At 40.3% G+C, this 19814-nt stretch overlaps 1 protein-coding gene across 20 annotated transcripts in view; it reads left to right on the forward strand.

Moving 5' to 3' along the window:
* mycbp2 (MYC binding protein 2) overlaps positions 1-17974 on the forward strand; it is a 316135-nt gene extending 298161 nt beyond the window's left edge. For all 20 annotated transcript variants that reach the window (XM_090215106.1, XM_090215110.1, XM_090215108.1 and 17 more), the window contains 5 exons: positions 776-883; positions 2642-2851; positions 7869-7976; positions 10803-10968; positions 16503-17974. In XM_090215106.1, coding sequence (XP_090071232.1) covers positions 776-883; positions 2642-2851; positions 7869-7976; positions 10803-10968; positions 16503-16618 — 708 coding nt within the window. In that variant the 3' untranslated portion in view covers positions 16619-17974. The remainder of the gene's footprint in view (positions 1-775; positions 884-2641; positions 2852-7868; positions 7977-10802; positions 10969-16502) is intronic.
* The last annotated feature ends 1840 nt before the right edge of the window (positions 17975-19814 follow it).

The raw sequence follows: 19814 nt of genomic DNA on the forward strand, positions 1-19814 counted from the left end.
ATAAAAACTGTAAGCAGATTTTCCTAACTCTGTGGAGAACGGATCTCCAGGGTTAGCCATGTCCAGCAATATTAAGGCAGTGATATACAATTTCAAATATTAACATTACATTTCATAGCACTTTTCACAACACATTAAGTGTGTGACCTCAGGCCACCGCTCTACTATCACATATCTGCAATACAAAATCCATGTGTACGTGTGTTTATAGTGCCTTAACAATGACGTACGGTACGGCAGAAGTTTATACAAGAGGGCTTTATAGACCGAGAGCACTGCATTGATCTACGCTACTTCAAAGAGGGCCAGCCAACCTTCTGATAAAATGCAAAATGATGTATACTGAACCTATCGCCCTTACTAAAGCACAATGCGCTATGATAAACTGCATCCAATGGCTTCAATACTGTGGCAGCTGCATTTACAGTATATAGACGATACAAATACTATTGTTGATAGTATTATATTGTATCTCTATGATACTAGCTTGATTCAGACAGTGACTCACACCTGGGTTTATTAGAATCTGTTTTCTTTCAAATACTTTTGAGTTTTTTTTTTGCCTGCCTGGAGTGCCAGATGGGTGGAATTTGAACTTGTGGGACTGTTATATTAGTTTCAACGCCCCCAGGCAGGTTCAAATCATGTTTAGCTAAAGTGTTTGAAAATAATACAGATTCTATTTGAACCAAGGACCTTGTTTGTCTTTAGGCCATAGATGTGTTCGAGGTCAGGTTCCAAATGTTCTATGTGTGCTTTCTGTTATTTTCCTCAGCTGGACTGCAGTCACGTGTTCCACCTCCAATGTACCCGTCGTGTTCTGGAGAACCGCTGGCTCGGGCCCAGGATCACCTTCGGCTTCATGTCCTGCCCCATTTGCAAGGTACTATTGTAACTTATGTAGCCCCGCCCACTTGACCCTAGACATTTCGAAAGCTAAAGAACTAAATGTGTCGTTTTCACATAATATAAGCACTTGGAAGCCGACGTTAGCATAATTAGCATTCCCAGAAACGTAACAGACTAGCTTATTAGACTATCTCATGATCGTTCTCCATACAGGCTGTATTTCTTTTCATTCGAAGATCAATGCTTGAAAGGGCAATGTTGTTAGACACAGAATACCAATGGCAAAAGACAGAAACGGTGCAGAAATGTTTTTATGTAGGTAACATTCGGATATTTGCAATCTGTTGTGCTACAAATTTAACTAGCTAACCCGCCAGTTATTATTTTATGGGAATGCAAATTATGAGTGCTTATACTTACATTTTTTCAGATGAAATCACTTGATGAAGGCTGAAAGTGAAGGTTTTAACTATTACTTAAATAAAATGAGGTTTTTAAAAGTGAGCAAGCGTTGAGCCTTATCCTTTTCAATAACTTTTCTCACCAGAGAATTACAAGATCTTTCAAATTCTGTGCAAGTTATTTAATTGTTTTGACAAATGTAATTTATATCTAATCACACAGCTGTGTATCAATGCGACAACCGCAGGAAATTGGCTGCGCCATTGTTGCCAGGCTATGGTGAATATAATACCAATCTCCAGTGTCGCCCTGGAACATCTAGTAATACACAGCCTCAAATATGGTCTAGAACAGTGGGAGAACATCCCGCCCGTTTCCATTGGTTTATCTTCCATCTATTCCCTCATAAATGCACCAAGTATGGATTACTTGCCGGGGCGGCAGGGTAGCCTAGTGGTTAGAGCGTTGGACTAGTAACCGGAAGGTTGCGAGTTCAAACCCCCGAGCTGACAAGGTACAAATCTGTCGTTCTGCCCCTGAACAGGCAGTTAACCCACTGTTCCCAGGCCGTCATTGAAAATAAGAATTTGTTCTTAACTGACTTGCCTGGTTAAATAAAGGTAAAATAAATAAAAAAGATCTGTTTAATGATTCGCTGGTTTAGTTCACCAGGTTGGTTTGCTGGTTGTGTTGCTTTGTATGGAGGGCTCGCCCCTTTTCAGGTTTTTTGTCTATTTTACTGACATGCACTTGTCACTAGTCTTGCACACAAGGCATTTCTAGCCGTGTGTTTAGCAAAAAAAAAAGTGGTATTCCATAATTAAACTCCCCCTTATACCAGAATTGAGGCTCTCTGTTACCATGCACACAGTATGTGCAGCGCGCAGGTACCCTATGATACCTGATACGCACCCACTTTCCACCACACATTGGACAGGATTTACTTCTCTAAAATAACTGGGATTAGGGCAATAGGCACACTATAAAACACATACATAACCATGAATAGGTTTAACAGAGATCATGTGGCCTGTGGTCTAACGGTTAGTGCCTTTGACCTCAGCACTCACAGGAATTGCATTGGTTCGAATCCAACCTACTGCCCTTCTGACTCGCACTCTTCCGACCTTTACTTTCTGCTCTTCACTGTCCTATCTGGTCAATAAAATAAAGCAAAAGTTCCAATGAGTGGCAATGAATTGTGTTATGTAGAGTTTACCAATTGACCTTGCAAAGATTCCTATCTTCATGATTTTCAATGTAACGTGCTTGGGTCATAACAGCTCTGTCTGAGTTTGAACTAACTAACATTGTGCCAACCGAGTTTAAAAAAGGAGATAGAATTGACTCAGACTCTTACTTGACTGGGCTGTTGCGTTTTTCCTCCCAGAACAAGATCAACCACTCGGTCATCAAGGACCTGCTGGACCCTATCAAGGAGCTGTTTGAGGACGTACGGAGGAAGGCTCTGATGAGGATGGAGTACGAGGGGCTGCACAAGAGCGAGGCCATCACCACGCCCGGTGCCCGCTTCCACAACGACCCGGCCGGCTTCGCAATGAATCGATACGCCTACTACGTCTGCTACAAGTGCCAAAAGGTAGGCACTAGGGGTGTAACGGTTCACCAAACCCATGGTTTGGTACATATTGTGGTTTTAGGGTCATGGTTCGGTTTCGATATGAAATGCCAACAGTTATTGTAGTTAAACAAAAATGATCTAAGAAAATGCTAAATGTTGGTATTCCTGATTACATTAATGATCATGAGTCATATAATTCCTGATGAGAACATATGATTACTCATCAACAGCAACACTAAAATAAAGTGCAGTATGCATGTGCAATCAATATGTAAACATGGCTCAGACATTGTATAGGCCTATGCTATAATGTTTTCTTACAAGAGAAAAATGGGCACGGTACTTCTCATTTCCCACTCTGGGGTAATGTGATGAACTGTCACTGTTAAGTAGCTCTCTGGAGCCCTGGAGGTCCATCCATCTGTAGGAAGTGCAACACAGGGTGCATTGACCAATTCATTAACGTTGGCTTCAGCTTGCTTATATTGAGCGGGTACCACCTGTTTGCTGAAATGCGTGCGAAGCGGAAAACGTGGTTCGTAACGTGGCTCAAGCACTTACACGAGGTCATGAAACCCCTTATTCTTAACCACCAAGAATGGGCGCATATCTGTGGTTATAAACATGTTCATGCACTGAATGAAATGAAAAAAGGTACTAACCACATTTGGCTAAAACTTAACAAAGGTACAATCTATTGTGACAATTATGTATACATATGGGCAGCTTATGCTCCTCCTTCAGATTCATCATATTACAATGATCAGTTTATTGACGATCTCCATACAGAAATCATTACATTTCAGGCAGAGGGTAAAGTGCTTCTTTGTGGAGATTTCAATGTAAGAACAGGTTCTGAGCCTGACTACACTGATGTGGGAGGTAACCACCACATATTTGGACACCCCTCCTTGTAAAGTAGCCCTATTATAAATAATAGAAACAGTCCTGACCAAATACTGAACAAAAATGGGAAGGAGTTAGTGCATCTCTGTCGAGCCTTAGGCCTGTAGATGCTTAATGGTAGAATCAGAGGAGTCTCTTTAGGTCAGTTTACTTACTGCTCAGCTCTTGGGACAAGTGTAGTCGATTATGCCATCACTGACCCCTCCTCCATTAGTGCATTCACTGTCAGACCACAGACACCACTGTCAGATCACAGTCAGATCAGCGTGTTTCTGAAGAAATTAACCAGCAATACTCATTCTAAAAAAACAGCCCAATAAACTCTACTACATAGACCAATCGTAGAGATGGGCTCCAAACAGTGCAGAGAGATTCATTGAAACATTGAACTCAAATGAAATGATGAACTCTAATACAGTTTTTCAATAACTCACAATACCAAAACAATAAAGATGGTATCAATTCAGCTACTCAAAACATCAACTGCATATTCCAAAAAAGCAGCATCTAAAGCAAATTTGAGAAAACCAAAGAAATGCAACATCAGAAACAAAAAATTAAATGTTTCTGAAAAATGGTTTGACAATGAATGTAAAATAATTAGAAAACACCTAAGACATATGTCAAATGAAAAACATAAGCAGCAAAACAACCCAGAGCTACGCTATGAATACTTTGAAACAGTATAAACATACACTGAAACATAATACATTGAATTATACCAATAAGACACTTGATGAAATTGAAAACGCAATTGACCAAAATCAGTTCTGGGACATGTGGAACAATTTAAGCACGACAAAGCCGCAAGAATTAGCGATACAAGATGAAGGAATTTGGAAAACTTATTTTGATAATCTATACAAAAACCTCCCTCAAAAAGACTTAAAACAGAACCAATTAGAAATTCACAAAAAATGTAACATCCTTGAATCAGTCATTAAAAACAACCAAATTCCATTAGATTACCCAATAACCCAACAAGAACTAAATGAAAAGCTCAAATATATAAAATCAAAAAAAAGCGTGTGGTCTAGATAACATCAGAAATGAAATGCTGAAAAACAGCACACCTGAGTTGCAAAATGCCGCATTAAACGGTTCAACATGGTATTAACTTCTGTCTGCTTACCTGATGTCTAGAACCAGGGGCTCATCTCCCCTGTCCACAGAAGTGGAGACAAATCAGACCCAACAATTACAGAGGAATTTGTGTCGACAGCAACTTGGGAAAGGTTTTCTGTAGCATTTTGAATTCAAACCTTCAAGAAAAAAATTTAATAAGTAAATGTCAAATTGGCTTTCTCCCCAACCATCGCACTACTGACCATATTTACACCTTACACACACTAATTAATAAACACCACCGCACTACTGACCGCACTACTGACCATAAATACACCTTACACACACACTAATTAATAAACACCATCTCACAACTGACCATGCAGTGGGGGAAAAAAGTATTTAGTCAGCCACCAATTGTGCAAGTTCTCCCACTTAAAAAGATGAGAGGCCTGTAATTTTCATCAAAGGTACACTTCAAATATGACAGACAAAATGAGAAAAAAAATCCAGAAAATCACATTCTAGGATTTTTTATGAATTTATTTGCAAATTATGGTGGAAAATAAGTATTTGGTCACCTACAAACAAGCAAGATTTCTGGCTCTCACAGACCTGTAACTTCTTCTATAAGAAGTTATTTACAACATTGAAAGAACAAAACAAAATCCCCAAATCGACTGAATTACCATCTGGCCCTAAACAGAGAATATGAATTGGCTCATTATCTCTACTCTGTCAGAGATACGAAGCAGAGACAGATCCTTACCAAGTACAGGCTGAGTGACCACCAATTGGCAATAGAAACCGGCAGACATAAAAAGACATGGCTACCCAGAGAGGAGCGTGTATGTGGTCAGACAGAGATGTACTTTCTCCTTTACTGTGAGAAATATTACTTACCAAGATATTCATTATTCACAGAAATGACTACATTTATTCACATTTTTTAAACTAAAAATACTAATTGGCAAAGGAGCAATGGCTCTTCTTGCAGTCAAATATGTATTTGCCTGCCATAGCCTGAGGGACACTGAATAATATCTGTATAGTAAACAGTAACCTACTTATTATTATTGTTATTACTACTAATATTATTATTGTTGTGATTATCATTCCATATAGTAGTGGTATGGGTAGTATCGGGTGATGGTAATGATAGCAGTTTAATGATGGTTGTAGTAGTAATGATGGTAGTTGTAGCAGTGATGTAATGATGAAGATACATTTCAATACATTTTCGAAACTATTCTCACAGTAATCAAATATTTTGCACATGAACCGCCGCCCATTTGGAATAAGAAATCATGAATGTATTTGTCCGTCGTGTCGTATAGTCCTGAACAGAACTACAGAGTTCACTCTGTTCCATTCGCTCCTGAAGCAGCTTCTGTGAAGATAGGCTAGCCTATGGTTTCCAGTGGGTTGATGAGAGTAGCGTAATACGGTGATTTGGCAAGAGTGGTAGGATGGTTTGAAGAGTTTGCTTTTCTAGAAATTTGACTCACGACAGCTCATTAAATGTACCAGTGATTGTCTGAGAGGGGAGTTTTTCCCCCTCATTTGGTATTCAGGATTCAACCACCGCCGTCTTTCTGGTATAGTCTGGGGGGTGAGTTGATTTTCTTCACCTCGTGTTGAGGTTCAAAGTTCTAACCATTTCAAACGTGTAGCTACGGCCTCACGTTTCATGGTCTAATGTTAATCTCTGTTACCAATCCTTTTATGCGCTCTGACCAAAGGGTACGGTTCCGTCAGTCAATCTGTCATGCTCTCTGACCTCATTCGGGGCGTGGCTACTTACTATGCAGAGTTTATAGGAGATAGATTCACACATACCTCCTAAAATCACATTCCTATCTTCACAAAAATACTTCAATCATATTTCATATACAACATTAAGGATGGAGACTTCATACCTGTAGTGTAAATACTTTTCAAGTTACAGTATTTCCTTAACCTTTTTAATGAACCATTATGACATTAGTTTTCTATAGATCCTCTCTGACCATTCTTATGTTAGAAATATTGTTCCAGTATTGGCGTTAGAACGTGTTAGAGTTTTGGGAAGACTGTCTGCGAAACAAAGGCACATTCCTAAGCGCATTTGAAGAGGGAGGGAGAGCGTCTTCTTCAACTTTAATTTACAACAGGGTGTGAGGTGTCAAAACCCCCACTCCAGTTCCATCCTCCCCTTTGCGGAGGGAACTTTTGTTTTATTTTTACTTTTATACTCCTTTTTCTCCCCAATTTCATGATATCCAATTGGTAGTTAGTCTTGTCCCATCGCTGCAAAAAGGTCGAGAGCCATGTGTCCTCAGAAACACGACCCTGCCAAGCTGCACTGCTTCTTGACACACTGCTCACTTAACCCAGAAGCCAGCCGCACCAATGTGTCGGAGGAAACACTGTATAACTGGCAACCGTGTCAGCGTGTATGCTCCCGGCCCGCCACAGGAGTCGCTAGAGCGCGATGGGACAAGGACATCCCGGCCGGACAAACCCTCCCCTAACCCAGACGACGCTGGGCCAATTGTGCACCGCCTCATAGGTCTCCGGGTCGCGGCCGGCTGCGACAGAGCCCAGGATCGAACCCACGTTTGTAGTGAAGCCTCAAGCACTCCGATGCATTGCCTTAGACAGCTGCTTCACTCGGGTTATGTCACATTTGACATTGGTGGTTATGTCACAGTTATGCCACATTTATAAAGACTTTATAAAGCATGATTTGTAACACATTTATGTAGTGTTTTTTAAGCCTTTATAAGCTGCACGTCGTTTAAAGCGGGACCATAGAAATTATGTTTTCATTATAGGGATTTTTTAAGATTAAACTTATTGTCGATTTAGCAAGAGTGTTGTTGTGTGAATTTAAAAAATAACGAAAACTTAAATAGTGAGCTCTACCTTTGGGAACACAGGAGCAGCAGGCTACATTTTCCTACATAGAATGTTTTGGAAGTAATATCTTTCACAGATGTCTGTCAGTCAGTTTCACTTGTCTCTAATTAACTTATTTGGGAGGCTTATCCCCTGACCCCTTCCCTTCCTTCCTCTGTTGCAGGCGTACTTTGGGGGAGAGGCGCGCTGTGACGCGGAGGCAGGACAGGGAGACGACTACGACCCCAGCGAGTTGATCTGTGGAGCATGCTCAGATGTGTCCAGGGCACAGGTGGGTCGAGGGAAAGGTCCAGAGAAGGCCTTAGGGCAGTGTTTTCCAAACTCATTCCTCTAGGAACCCAGATGGTGCACGTTTTGGTTTTTCCCCTAACTAGAGGTCGATCGATTGTTTTTTCAACACCGATACCGATTTATTGGAGGACCCCAAAAAAAAGCCGATGCCGATTAATTGGACGATTTAAAAAAATATATATTATTATTATTTATTTTTTATGTATTTATTTTTAATAATGACAATTACAACAATACTGAATGAACACTTTTATTTTAACTTAATAAAATCAATTTAGCCTCAAATAAATTATGAAACATGTTCAATTTGGTTTAAATAATGCAAAAACAAAGTGTTGGAGAAGAAAGTAAAAGTGCAATATGTGCCGTTTAAATTCCTTGCTCTGAACATGAGAATATATGAAAGCTGGTGGTTCCTTTTAACATGAGTCTTCAATATTCCCAGGTAAATTATAGATATTATAGGAATTATAGGACTATTTCTCTCTATACCATTTGTATTTCATATACCTTTGACTATTGGATGTTCTTATAGGCACTTTAGTATTGCCAGTGTAACAGTATAGCTTCCGTCCCTCTCCTCGCTCCTCCCTGGGCTTGAACCAGCAACGCAACGACAACAACCACTCTCGAAGCAGCGTTACCCATGCAGAGCAAGGGGAACAACCACAGGCTCAGAGCGAGTGAAGTTTGAAACGCTATTAGTGCGTGCTAACTAGCTAGCCATTTGTCTTCGGTTACACCAGCCACATCTCGGGAGTTGATAGGCTTGAAGTCATGAACAGCGCAATGCTTGACGCACAACAAAGAGCTGCTGGCAAAACGCACTAAAGTGCTGTTTGAATGAATGTTTACGTGCCTGCTTCTGCCTACCACCGCTCAGTCAGATACTTAGATACTTGTATGCTTAGTCAGATTATATGCAACGCAGGACACGCTAGATAATATCTAGTAATATCATCAACCATGTGTAGTTAACTAGTGATTATGATTGATTGTTTTTTATAAGATAAGTTTAAAGCAAGCTAGCAACTTACCTTGGCTTACTGCATTCGCGTAACAGGCGGTCGGTCTCCTTGTGGGGTGCACATGGACTAGTTAATTGTAAGGTTGCAAGATTGGTTCCCCGGAGCTGACAATCTGTCATTCTGCCTCTGAACTTGGCAATTAACCTACCGTTTCCTCGGCCGTCATTGAAAATAAGAATGTGTTCTTAACTGACTTGCCTAATTAAATAAATAGCGCAATGCTGTTACACGTTTAAATAAAGGTGTTATGAAAACTTGAAATCGGCCCTAATTAATCAGCCATTCCAATTAATCAGTCGACCTCTAATACAAAGTTTGGGAACTACTGTCCTGTTGCATCACCCAACTTCTGTTGAGCTTCAATTGGCGGACAGATGGCAATACATTCAAATGCAAAATGTCTTGATAAACTTGGGAATTCATTTTTCCATCAATGATAGCAAGCTGTCCGGGCACTGAGGCAGCAAAGCAGCCCAAAACCATGATGCTCCCTCCACCATACTTTTCAGTTGCGATGAGGATTTGATGTTGGTGTGCTGTGCCTTTTTTCTCCACACATAGTGTTGTGTGTTCCTTGCAAACAACTCGACTTTATTTTCATCTGTCCACATATTTTGTCAGTAACGCTGTGGAACATCCAGGTGCTTTTTTGCGAACTTCAGATGTGCAGCCATGTTGTTTTTGGACAGCAGTGGCTTCTTCTGTGGTGTCCTCCCATGAACACCATTCTTGTTTAGTGTTTTACATATCATAGACTCGTCAACATGTTCCAGAGATTTCTGTAAGTCTTTAGCTGACACTCTATGATTCTTCTTAACCTCATTGAGCATTCTGTGCTGTGCTCTTGCAGTCATCTTTGCCGGATGGCCACTCCTAGGGAGAGTAGCAACAGTGCTGAACTTTCTACATTTTAGAGACATTTTGTTTTACCGTGGACTGATTTTTAGAGATACTTTGTAACCCTTTCCAGCTTTATGCAAGTCAACAATTCTTAATCTTTTGTTTGAGGCATGGTTCACTTCAGGCAATGCTTCTTGTGAATAGCAAACTCAAATTTTGTGAGTTTTTTTTTTAAAGGGCAGCTCACACCAACATCTCCTATCTCGTCTCATTGATTGAACTCCAGGTTAGCTGACTCCTGACTCCAATTAGCTTTTGGAGAAGTCATTAGCCTAGGGATTCACATACTTTTCCCAACCTACACTGTGAATGTTTGAATGATGTATTCAATATAGACAAGAAAAATACAATAATTTGTGTTTTATTAGTATAAGCAGACTGTGTTTGTCTGTTGTGAATTTTATGACCAAATTATTTAGAGATCCAAAGGGTTCACATACCTTATTTACATACAGTGGCAAGAAAAAGTATTTCAGTTCTTAATTTTTTATAAATTTGCAAAAATGTCTAAAAACCTGTTGTCGCTTTGTCATTATGGTGTATAGTGTGTAGATTTATAAATATTTTTTATATTTTTTATCCATTTTAGAATAAGGCTGTAACGTAACAAAATGTGGAAAAAGTTGAGGGGTCTAAATACTTTCCGAATGCACTGTAAATCTGATTTTTTATTTTTAATAAATAAGAACAATTCTAAGCTTGTTTTCGTTTTGTCATTATGGGGTTTTCCGTGTAGATTGATGACGAAAAAAACGATTGAATCCATTTTAGACAAAATGTGGAAAAAGTCAAGGGTTCTGAATACTTTCCGAATGCATCCTGTTTCCATTGATCATCATTTCCCAATGTAGTATAACACATCCATGTTCCATCTGCAGATGTGTTCCAAGCACGGGACAGACTTTCTGGAGTACAAATGCCGGTACTGCTGCTCGGTGGCTGTGTTCTTCTGCTTCGGCACCACTCACTTCTGTAACGCCTGCCACGATGACTTCCAGAGGATGACCAGCGTGCCCAAGGAGGAGCTGCCTCACTGTCCTGCAGGTACAGACGTACTGTGCATAATGCATAATCATGGCAGTTTTTGCTTTGTACTGAAAGTGCTCCATCTTGGAAACTTGACTGCTGACATGCACACTTTTTTGGGATTGTATTTCAGTGAACAAAATACAGAACAAAATACTAAAATATTAAATTCTAAAACATCAGCTTTGCTGATAACGCAGTTGCAGTGAAATGTTTGTGTTTCTAGCTGTAACAATGCAGCAATATCATGCATTACAATATAACAATAGGGAAAGGGGATACCTAGTCAGTTGCACAACTGACTGCATTCAACCAAAATGTGTCTTCCGCATTTGTATCTGTATTTATTAGGGATCCCCATTGGCAGCTACTATTCCTGGGGTCCAGCAAAATTAAGGCAGTTTATACAATTTAAAAACAATACATACATAGATTTCACAACACACTGTGTGAAACTCGGGCCCCAACTCCACCACAATCACATATCTACAGTACAAAATCCATGTGTATAGTCCATATTTTATCGTGTGTGTGTGTCTGTGCCTGTGTTGCTTCCCAGTCCCCGCTGTTCCATAAGGTGTATTTAATCTGTTATTTAAATCTGATTCTACTGCTGCATCAGTTATCTGATGTGGAATAGAGTTCCATGTAGTCATGGCTCTATGTAGTACTGTTCACCTCCCATAGTCTGTTCTGGACTTGGACTGTGAAGAGACCTCTGGTGGCATGACTTGTGGGGTATGCATGGGTGTCCGAGCTGTGCGCCAGTAGTTCAGACAGACTGCTCGGACACCCAGCCCCTCTGAATCAGAGAGGTGCGGAGGGCTGCCTTAATGGACGTTCACGTCATCGGCTCCTAGGGGAGCGGTTTCTATTAACTGCCTTGCTCAAGGGGAGAATGGCAGATTTTTCCACCTTACCGGCTTGGGGATTCGAACCAGCAACATCAGGCCAGCAATGTCAAATACATTATATGTACGGACCATTCGAAAAGTATTCGGACCCCACAATTTGTTACGTTACAGCCTTATTCTAAAATTGATTAAATAAAACATTTTCCTCATCAATGTACACACAATACCCCATAATGACAAAGCAAAAACAGGTTTTCATAGTCGGCGTCGGCAATTTTCTGTCCCTGCTCTGGATCGAGCGGGGCTTCTCCATCTGTCGGAGGGTTAGGCACTGGGAGGAACGGGCTCAAGTTATCCTGCCTCTCGCCCGTCCATAAAGGGTTCTCCTAATCCTGTGAAGCGTGGCAGTGGGCGGATTTCCTCGTCTTTCCAGCCAAGCATGATTTTGGGCAGCTCCACGGAAAGAAATGTTGACCATTTTTGGTTCCAAAACAATGTCCTATCCCAGAATTTGAGAGAACTACATTGCTAAGCTGCTCCCGAATGTACTACATCATGACATGGAAATTGATTATATCGTAGTCCATGTGGGTTTTAATGACATTATGAAGAGCAGCTCTGAACAGTTGAACCTGGTTGACTGACTGACTAATACAAGACCCAACATATCTGGCCCTGTGTCCTCTCTGAATCGTGGCATTTGAACGCTATAGCAGGATTCTTTGTCTTCACAACTGGCTACGTGATTATTGCAGCTCAGTGGATGTAACTTTTGTTGACAATTTCGATACCTTTTGGAAACAAAACGCGCTTTATAAGGAGGATGAGATCCACCCAAATCATTTGGATTCCTGGATCCTCACACCGCATTATAAGGCTGCGTTGAGACAATAACTTATCAGTGACCCAAGCCCAGCTCAGTTAATGCCTACCATTGTGTTGCTGAGTCATCATAATGCTTTAGAAAATGTACATTATACCAAGGGCGTTGGTAGACACAATGTAAGTAACCATTTCTGGTGCAGAAACAATGTCTCATCCCTGCTCCCGAATGTACTACATCAGGACATGGAAATTGATTATATCGTAGTCCATGTGGGTTTTAATGACATCATATTGTCATTAAATGTTCCTATAACTGCCCTGAATGCCTCTGCTGATCCTACAGATGTTGTATGCTTTAATCATGTGTCTATGAACCAGATTTATACGGTATACCTTTGACGATACAGTGGTAGCAATACAAGGTTGTAACATCTACAGGAAAGACCGAAATGCCAAAGGTGGAGGTGTTGTCATTTAGATTCAGAACCACATTCCTGTGAAGCTTAGAGAGGATCTCATGTTAAATACTGTTGAAGTAATATGGCTGCAGGTTCATCTGCCTCACCTAAACCCCATTCTTGTGGGAAGCTGCTATAGACCACCAAGTGCAGTCAGTATCTGGATAACGTATTAAATGCTTGATAATATATGTGATATCAATAGAGAAGTATATTTTCTGGGTGATTTTAAATATTGGCTGGCTATCATCAAGCTTCCCACTCAAGAAAAAGCTTAAAACTGTAACCAATGCCTGCAACCTGGATCAGGTTACCAGTAAACCTACCAGGGTGGTTACAAACAGCACAAGAATGAAATCATCAACATGTATTGATCACATCTTTACTAATGCTGCAACAATGTGCTTTAAAGCAGTATCCATATACATTACAACAGGGCTCCCTGTTCATGGAGAGCTACGGTCCTGTAGGTTTTCACTCCAACACTAATCTACCTGATTCTAAGAATTAGCTGGTTGACAAACTGGTTAGTTACAACGGGGGTTGGAGTTAAAACATACAGGAAGGTAGCTCTCCAGGAACAGGGTTGGAGTGAAAACCTACAGGACGGTATCTCTCCAGGAACAGGGTTGGAGTTAAAGCATACAGGAAGGTAGCTCTCCAGGAACGGGGTTGGAGTTAAAACATACAGGGAGGTAGCTCTCCAGGAACAGGGTTGGAGTTAAAACATACAGGAAGGTAGCTCTCCAGGAACAGGGTTGGAGTTAAAACATACAGGAAGGTAGCTCTCCAGGAACAGGGTTGGACACCCCTGCATTACAATATAATAGCCATATCTAGGAAAACCAAAGTTCCAAAGGTTTGCCTAATAAGAGGTCATACAATAAGTTTTGTAGTGATTCATATGTTGATGATGTAAATAACATTTGTTGGTCCGTGGTGTGTAATGAGGAGCAACCAGAAGCTGCACTAGACACATTTATGAAATTGCTTATTCCAATAAGCACCCAGTAAGAAAATGTCTGTACAAACTAGTTGAGAGGGATGAGGCAAAAGGAATGGCAAATAAGTCTGGCTGCACAACTGATTGGCAAACGTACTGCAAATTGAGAAATCTGGTGACTAAACTGAATAAAAGAAGAAACTACATAATGAAACAATGATAAATGACATAAAGAATGATAGTAAAACACTTGGGAGCACCTTAAATGACATTTTGGGGAAAAGGGCAAACTCTGCTCCATCATTCATTAAATCAGATGGCCCATTCATCACATAACCCACTCATATTGCCAACTACTTAAATTTTGGTTTTCATTGGCAAGATTAGCAAACTTAGACATGACAGCAACAAACGCTGACACTACGCATCCAAGTATAACTGATAAAATTATGAAAGACAAGAATTGTAATTTTGAATTCCGTAAAGTGAGTGTGGAAGAGGTTAAATAATTGTTGTCTATCAACAATGACAAGCCCCCGGGGTCTGAGAACTTGGATGGAAAATAGTGGATGATATTGCCACTTCTATTTGCCATATCTTCAACTTAAGCCTACTAGAGAGTATGTGCCCTCAGGCCTGGAGGGAAGCAAAAGTCATTCCGCTACCCAAGAATAGTAAAGCCCCCTTTACTGGCTCAAATATCCGACCAATCAGCCTGTTACCAACACTTGGTAAACTTTTGGAAAAAATAGTGTTTGACCAGATACAATGCTATTTCACAGTAAACAAATTGACAACAGCATTTCAGTATGCTTATAGGGAAGGACATTCAACAAGCACAGCACTTACACAAATGACTGATTGGCTGAGAGAAATTGATGATAAAAAGATTGGGGGGCTGTTTTGTTAGACTTCAGTGTGGCTTTTGACATTACGGATCATAATCTGCTGCTGGAATAATTGAATTGTTATGGCTTCACATCCCCTGCATTACTGTGGATAGAGAGATACCTCTATTAGAACACAGAGGGTGATCTTTAATGGAAGCCTCTCCAACATAACCCAGGTAGCTGCCATTGGGAATTCCTGATTCTGTCTAGGCCCCTTACTTTTTAAAATCTTTGCTAACAACATGCCACTGGCAAATATTTCTAAAACAGAAAGCATTGTATTTGGGACAAATCATTCACTATATCCTAAACCTCAGCTAAGTCTTGTAATGAATAATGTGGAAATTGAACTGCTTGGAGTAAAACCTGGACTGTGAACTGTCATGGTCAAAAAATACTGATACAACAGTAGCTAAGATGGAGAGAAGTCTGTCGTTAATAAAGCTGCTCTAACTTCTTAACAACACTATCAACAAGGCAGGTCCTACAGACCCTACATTTGTCACACCTAGACTACTGTTCAGTCGTGTGGTCAGATGCCACAAAAAGTGAAAATTGCAATTGGGGCAGCATGGCTGGCCCTTGGATGTAAACAGAGAGCTAAGATTAATAATATGCATCTCTCCTGGCTCAAAGTGGAGGAGAGATTGACTTCATCACTACTTGTATTTGTGAGAGGTATTCATATACTACAATACTGTATGAAATGTGTAAAACACTATGTAAACATTGCTAAAGGGACTTTGCTTTTGAGTGTAGTATGCCTTTATGCCCTTGGCTCCATTAAGGAGCATATCAGGCCATTGACAAATGTGTTCCACTTCACTCAGTACGGGGCAAGTTTTTCCTTGCCGCAGCAGTTGAAGCACCAGGCATGCAACCGGACCAATCCCCTATTTATCCACTGTTATTTATTTACCAGTTATTTACTTCAACCAGGAAAGTTGATTTCTTGTTCTTAACCTGGGGTTAAGCTGACCCGGTTCTTCAGGCAGAGCAAAAATAAGGTTCACAAAGAAGTTTGAAAACCACTGGTTTACAACAGCAACCCGGGGAAGAGTTACAATGGAAAAGAGAAGGGATGAATGAGCCAGTTGGTGGCAGGGGATGATTCGGTGGCTCCCTGTGGGAAATAAAAATGATCCATTTGAATCATTCAGACCAAGGGATCTGTGTGTTTCGAAGGTCTGTTAAAATAGTGATGTCATCTTAATTCCAAGCTGATGTTGTTCGATGCTCTTTGACATACTGTAGTCCAGAGGTGCAGCTCAGTGCTTAGCTCAAGTCATTGAGGGCCGCCACATCGTCTGCTGATTTGACCCTGCAGTCAATATCATTGATTGGCCAGAATCAGACCTCTGGCCTCCACATCTAAATCAGTGACTGGGAACCAACAAAGGTTCTTCAAATACAATGAATGGAATGACAAACTATTTTATCAAATCACAAATCATGACAAACTGTCAACTGTAGTCTCAAACGGGCAAATTTTCACTTAGTCTCCCATTGACATCAATGCATGACTTAGGTAGAATCAAGCCAAACTCCTCATTGTTCTTATTTGTTCTCCTTGCATCCCCAGGTCCAAAAGGCAAGCAGTTGGAGGGGACAGATTGCCCCTTACACGTGGTTCACCCACGTACCGGTGAGGAGTTTGCCCTGGGTTGTGGAGTGTGCAGGAATGCCCATAGCTTCTAAAAACACCCAGGTCTGAAAACTGAGAGACACGTACCGAACACTCCTCCTACTGGGACTGCAGGATGTTGGCTGCATTCTGAGCCCAGCCTGTCAAGTATCTCCTCGTGTTGGCTTTCATGTTGTCAGATGGCCCTGGACACTGAATCAGGCTTTCTACCGTACCCAAGTGTCCCAAGTTGTGCTCTTCGACCTACCAACCAGAGTCTTTGAGGCTACTACAAAACACACAGAAAGTTGAGGCTCTATGTGCATTCCAGAGGAATCTCTAATATATAATAACTAAACTTGTGACCTGTTTGCATGTGGCCGTTGTGACCCCTTGGCTTCCATAGAAGTTGACCAGAGTCTTCGAGGCTACTACAAAACACACAAGAGAGTTGAGGCTCTATGTGCATTCCAGAGGAAACTCTAATATATAATAATTAAACTTGTGACCTGTTTGCATGTGGCTGTTGTGACCCCTTGGCTTCCATAGAAGTTGCACACTGAAGTGTAACAATGTATTGAATATTGTTTTTTTTGGTTAAGGCAATTAGGATGAACATGGGATATATACAAGAACAAATATGAGACGGGTTGTATTTCCAGCTTCCTAACAATGAATTCAAAATATTGTTGTATGTAAACAGATTTTTTTTTTTGTAATCCTGTACATTATTCTCTCCACTGTCGAGTGCATCATGGGTTGACAGGCAAAAAAGGTGGTGAAAAAGACTTAAGAATATGTTTTGGAGGAAAATAGTGTGCAATTGATCTAATCTTGTATATAATGATGTTTTCTGAAGTTGCTGCTCTACACTTCAATTGTGTTTTGATATTCTGGTTTATGTTTTGAGCCAGAACTTTTAATGAAGTGCAATACTGGGTGTGCCTCCTATCTTGCAGCAGTTTATCCTATGGAATGTATGTCGATAAAAGCCACTGTACATTTTTATATGGCGATAAACAGACGTATTCCTCCAACTCAAAATGTCAGATCACTTCTGTTTTCTGAAAATGATGAGGAGCCCAGCGTCTGCAGTGTATGAAGGTTGATTGATGTGAACACTTTTTTTCTGCTCCACAATCAGAAAAATGACCCCTTTTTCTGTGTTTTCTTTTAACAACTCAGAAGGTGACTATGCTGTAGGCTACCATTCTATTGTAAATGTGCGGTAACTGAACGTGTTGGGGGGCCAGTCTTCAGAACCAAATAATAAAAATAATTATGAATATCCGTGATGCTTTTCCATCAGTAGGAGGCAGGGGGGGTCTGAGAAAAAACAAACGGCTGTTGTTATAAAAGCTTATTACTTGTAATATCTGTGGTGAATGGATTTGAATGGAAATAAACCAGGTTCTCTGTTTCGCAAGGTACATTTAAGAGGACGGTTGTGTTTATGTCACTTGGTTTTACCACACCAATGCAAGTAACTAAATAATTGTATCCTGCTGATACAGTCAACACCATATGTATTTGGAAAGTCAAGAATTTTAAAAACAATTTGGATCTATACTTTGGGGCGGCAGGTAGCTTAGTCATTAGAGCGCTGGGCCAGTAACCGAAAGGTTGCTGGATCAAATCCCTGATCTGAGAAGGTAAAAATCTGTCATTCTGCCCCTGAACAAGGCAGTTAACCCACTGTTCCACGGCAGGACGTCATTGTAAGTAATAATTTGTTCTTAATTTGACTTGCCTAGTCAAATAAAGGTAAAATATAAAATGTTTAAATACTCCTGCACTTTGAGATCAAATGTTTAATTTGAGGTGACAGTACAGACCTTCTGTCACCTTTAAATGAGGGTATTTTAATTCATATCTGTAGACCAAAGTTTAGTATTTGATCCCATATTCCTTGTATGCGATGACTAACCACATCAAGCTTGTAACTCTAGAAACTCATTGAATGCATTGGTAGTGTGTTTTGGTTAAGTTTTTCCCAATAATAACTGAATGGTGAATGATGACTGGAGTCATTTCTTTCTGAGTAGTAACATGTTTTGGAACACTACTAAATTAATCCTGATTAATGCCATGATGAAGAAAAATCATGAATGAATCAGCATAGTGATGAGGGAGGTTAGAGGTTACAGCAAAACATTCCAACCTCTCACCAATAGTGGGAGCTTAGGGGTTTGTACCTCTGGAAGTGTCCAGATACATCTTTCATACTTTTAAATTAAACTGACTCCATGCATTAGTCACCATTCAGTTCCTGTTGGGCAAAAATAAAAGGTGACTGTACTACTGTCACCTAATATGAAACATATCTAAAATTCAGTATGCGTTTCGAGACAGGTTCATAAAATAGGGATCAATGAAAGAAGTCTGTCTAAAATATATGCATATTCCTCTCCATTTCAACACCAACTGGTAGTTTTAAAAATATTCTGATATTGTAGATTGAGGGACATTTTAGGGTTAGGAAAGAATGTATGAATCATTTTTTTAAACAGTTTAGATAACCTTTACACTCAAAATATACTGATGAATCAAAAGTAGTGTTTTGATTCATTACCCATGCTAATGTTGGAAGATTAGTGTACATAGAATTATAATAGTGTACAATAGTACTGTAGGCGATGCCCATGGAGCTGTGTAAGGACACAGCCAACAACCGCCATGCATCGATTTAATTAGCCTGTTAGTCTTTTTAATTATCAATTGTTACCAATGATCCTCAGCAACAACCACACAGTCATGATGGCGTTTGCAGAGGAAGCAAATGAAGGTAAATGTTGTGGTTATGCTTTTTACACCGAACAAAAATATAAACACAACATGTAAAAGTGCTGGTTTCATGAGCTGCAATAAAAGAGACCAAAAATGTTCCATTCGCACAAAAACCTTTATTTCTCTCACCTTTTGTTCACAATAATAAGTATGTTGACGATTAAAGCTGGGGCTTTTGATGCGCAAGCCCCACAAATAAATGTTAACTTTGGTCAGTAGTTGTGTGGTTGGTCACTAGATGTGGTCTGCAGTTGTGTCGTTGTGGTCAGAGGTTGTGTGGTTATGGTCTAGTTGTGTGGTTGGCCATTCGTTTTATTTATTTATTATTATGGATCCCCATTCACAACACACTGTGTGCCCTCAGGCCCCTACTCCACCACTACCACATATATACAATACTTTTGCTCCGCGGTCAGTAGTTGTGTGTGTGTGTGGTCAGTAGTTGTGTGGTTCTGGTCAGACATTGTGTGGTTCTGGTCACAC

Source organism: Oncorhynchus mykiss, chromosome 22 (assembly GCF_057628025.1).
Source record: "Oncorhynchus mykiss isolate SJ-2025 chromosome 22, ASM5762802v1, whole genome shotgun sequence".
NCBI classification, from domain to species: domain Eukaryota; kingdom Metazoa; phylum Chordata; class Actinopteri; order Salmoniformes; family Salmonidae; genus Oncorhynchus; species Oncorhynchus mykiss.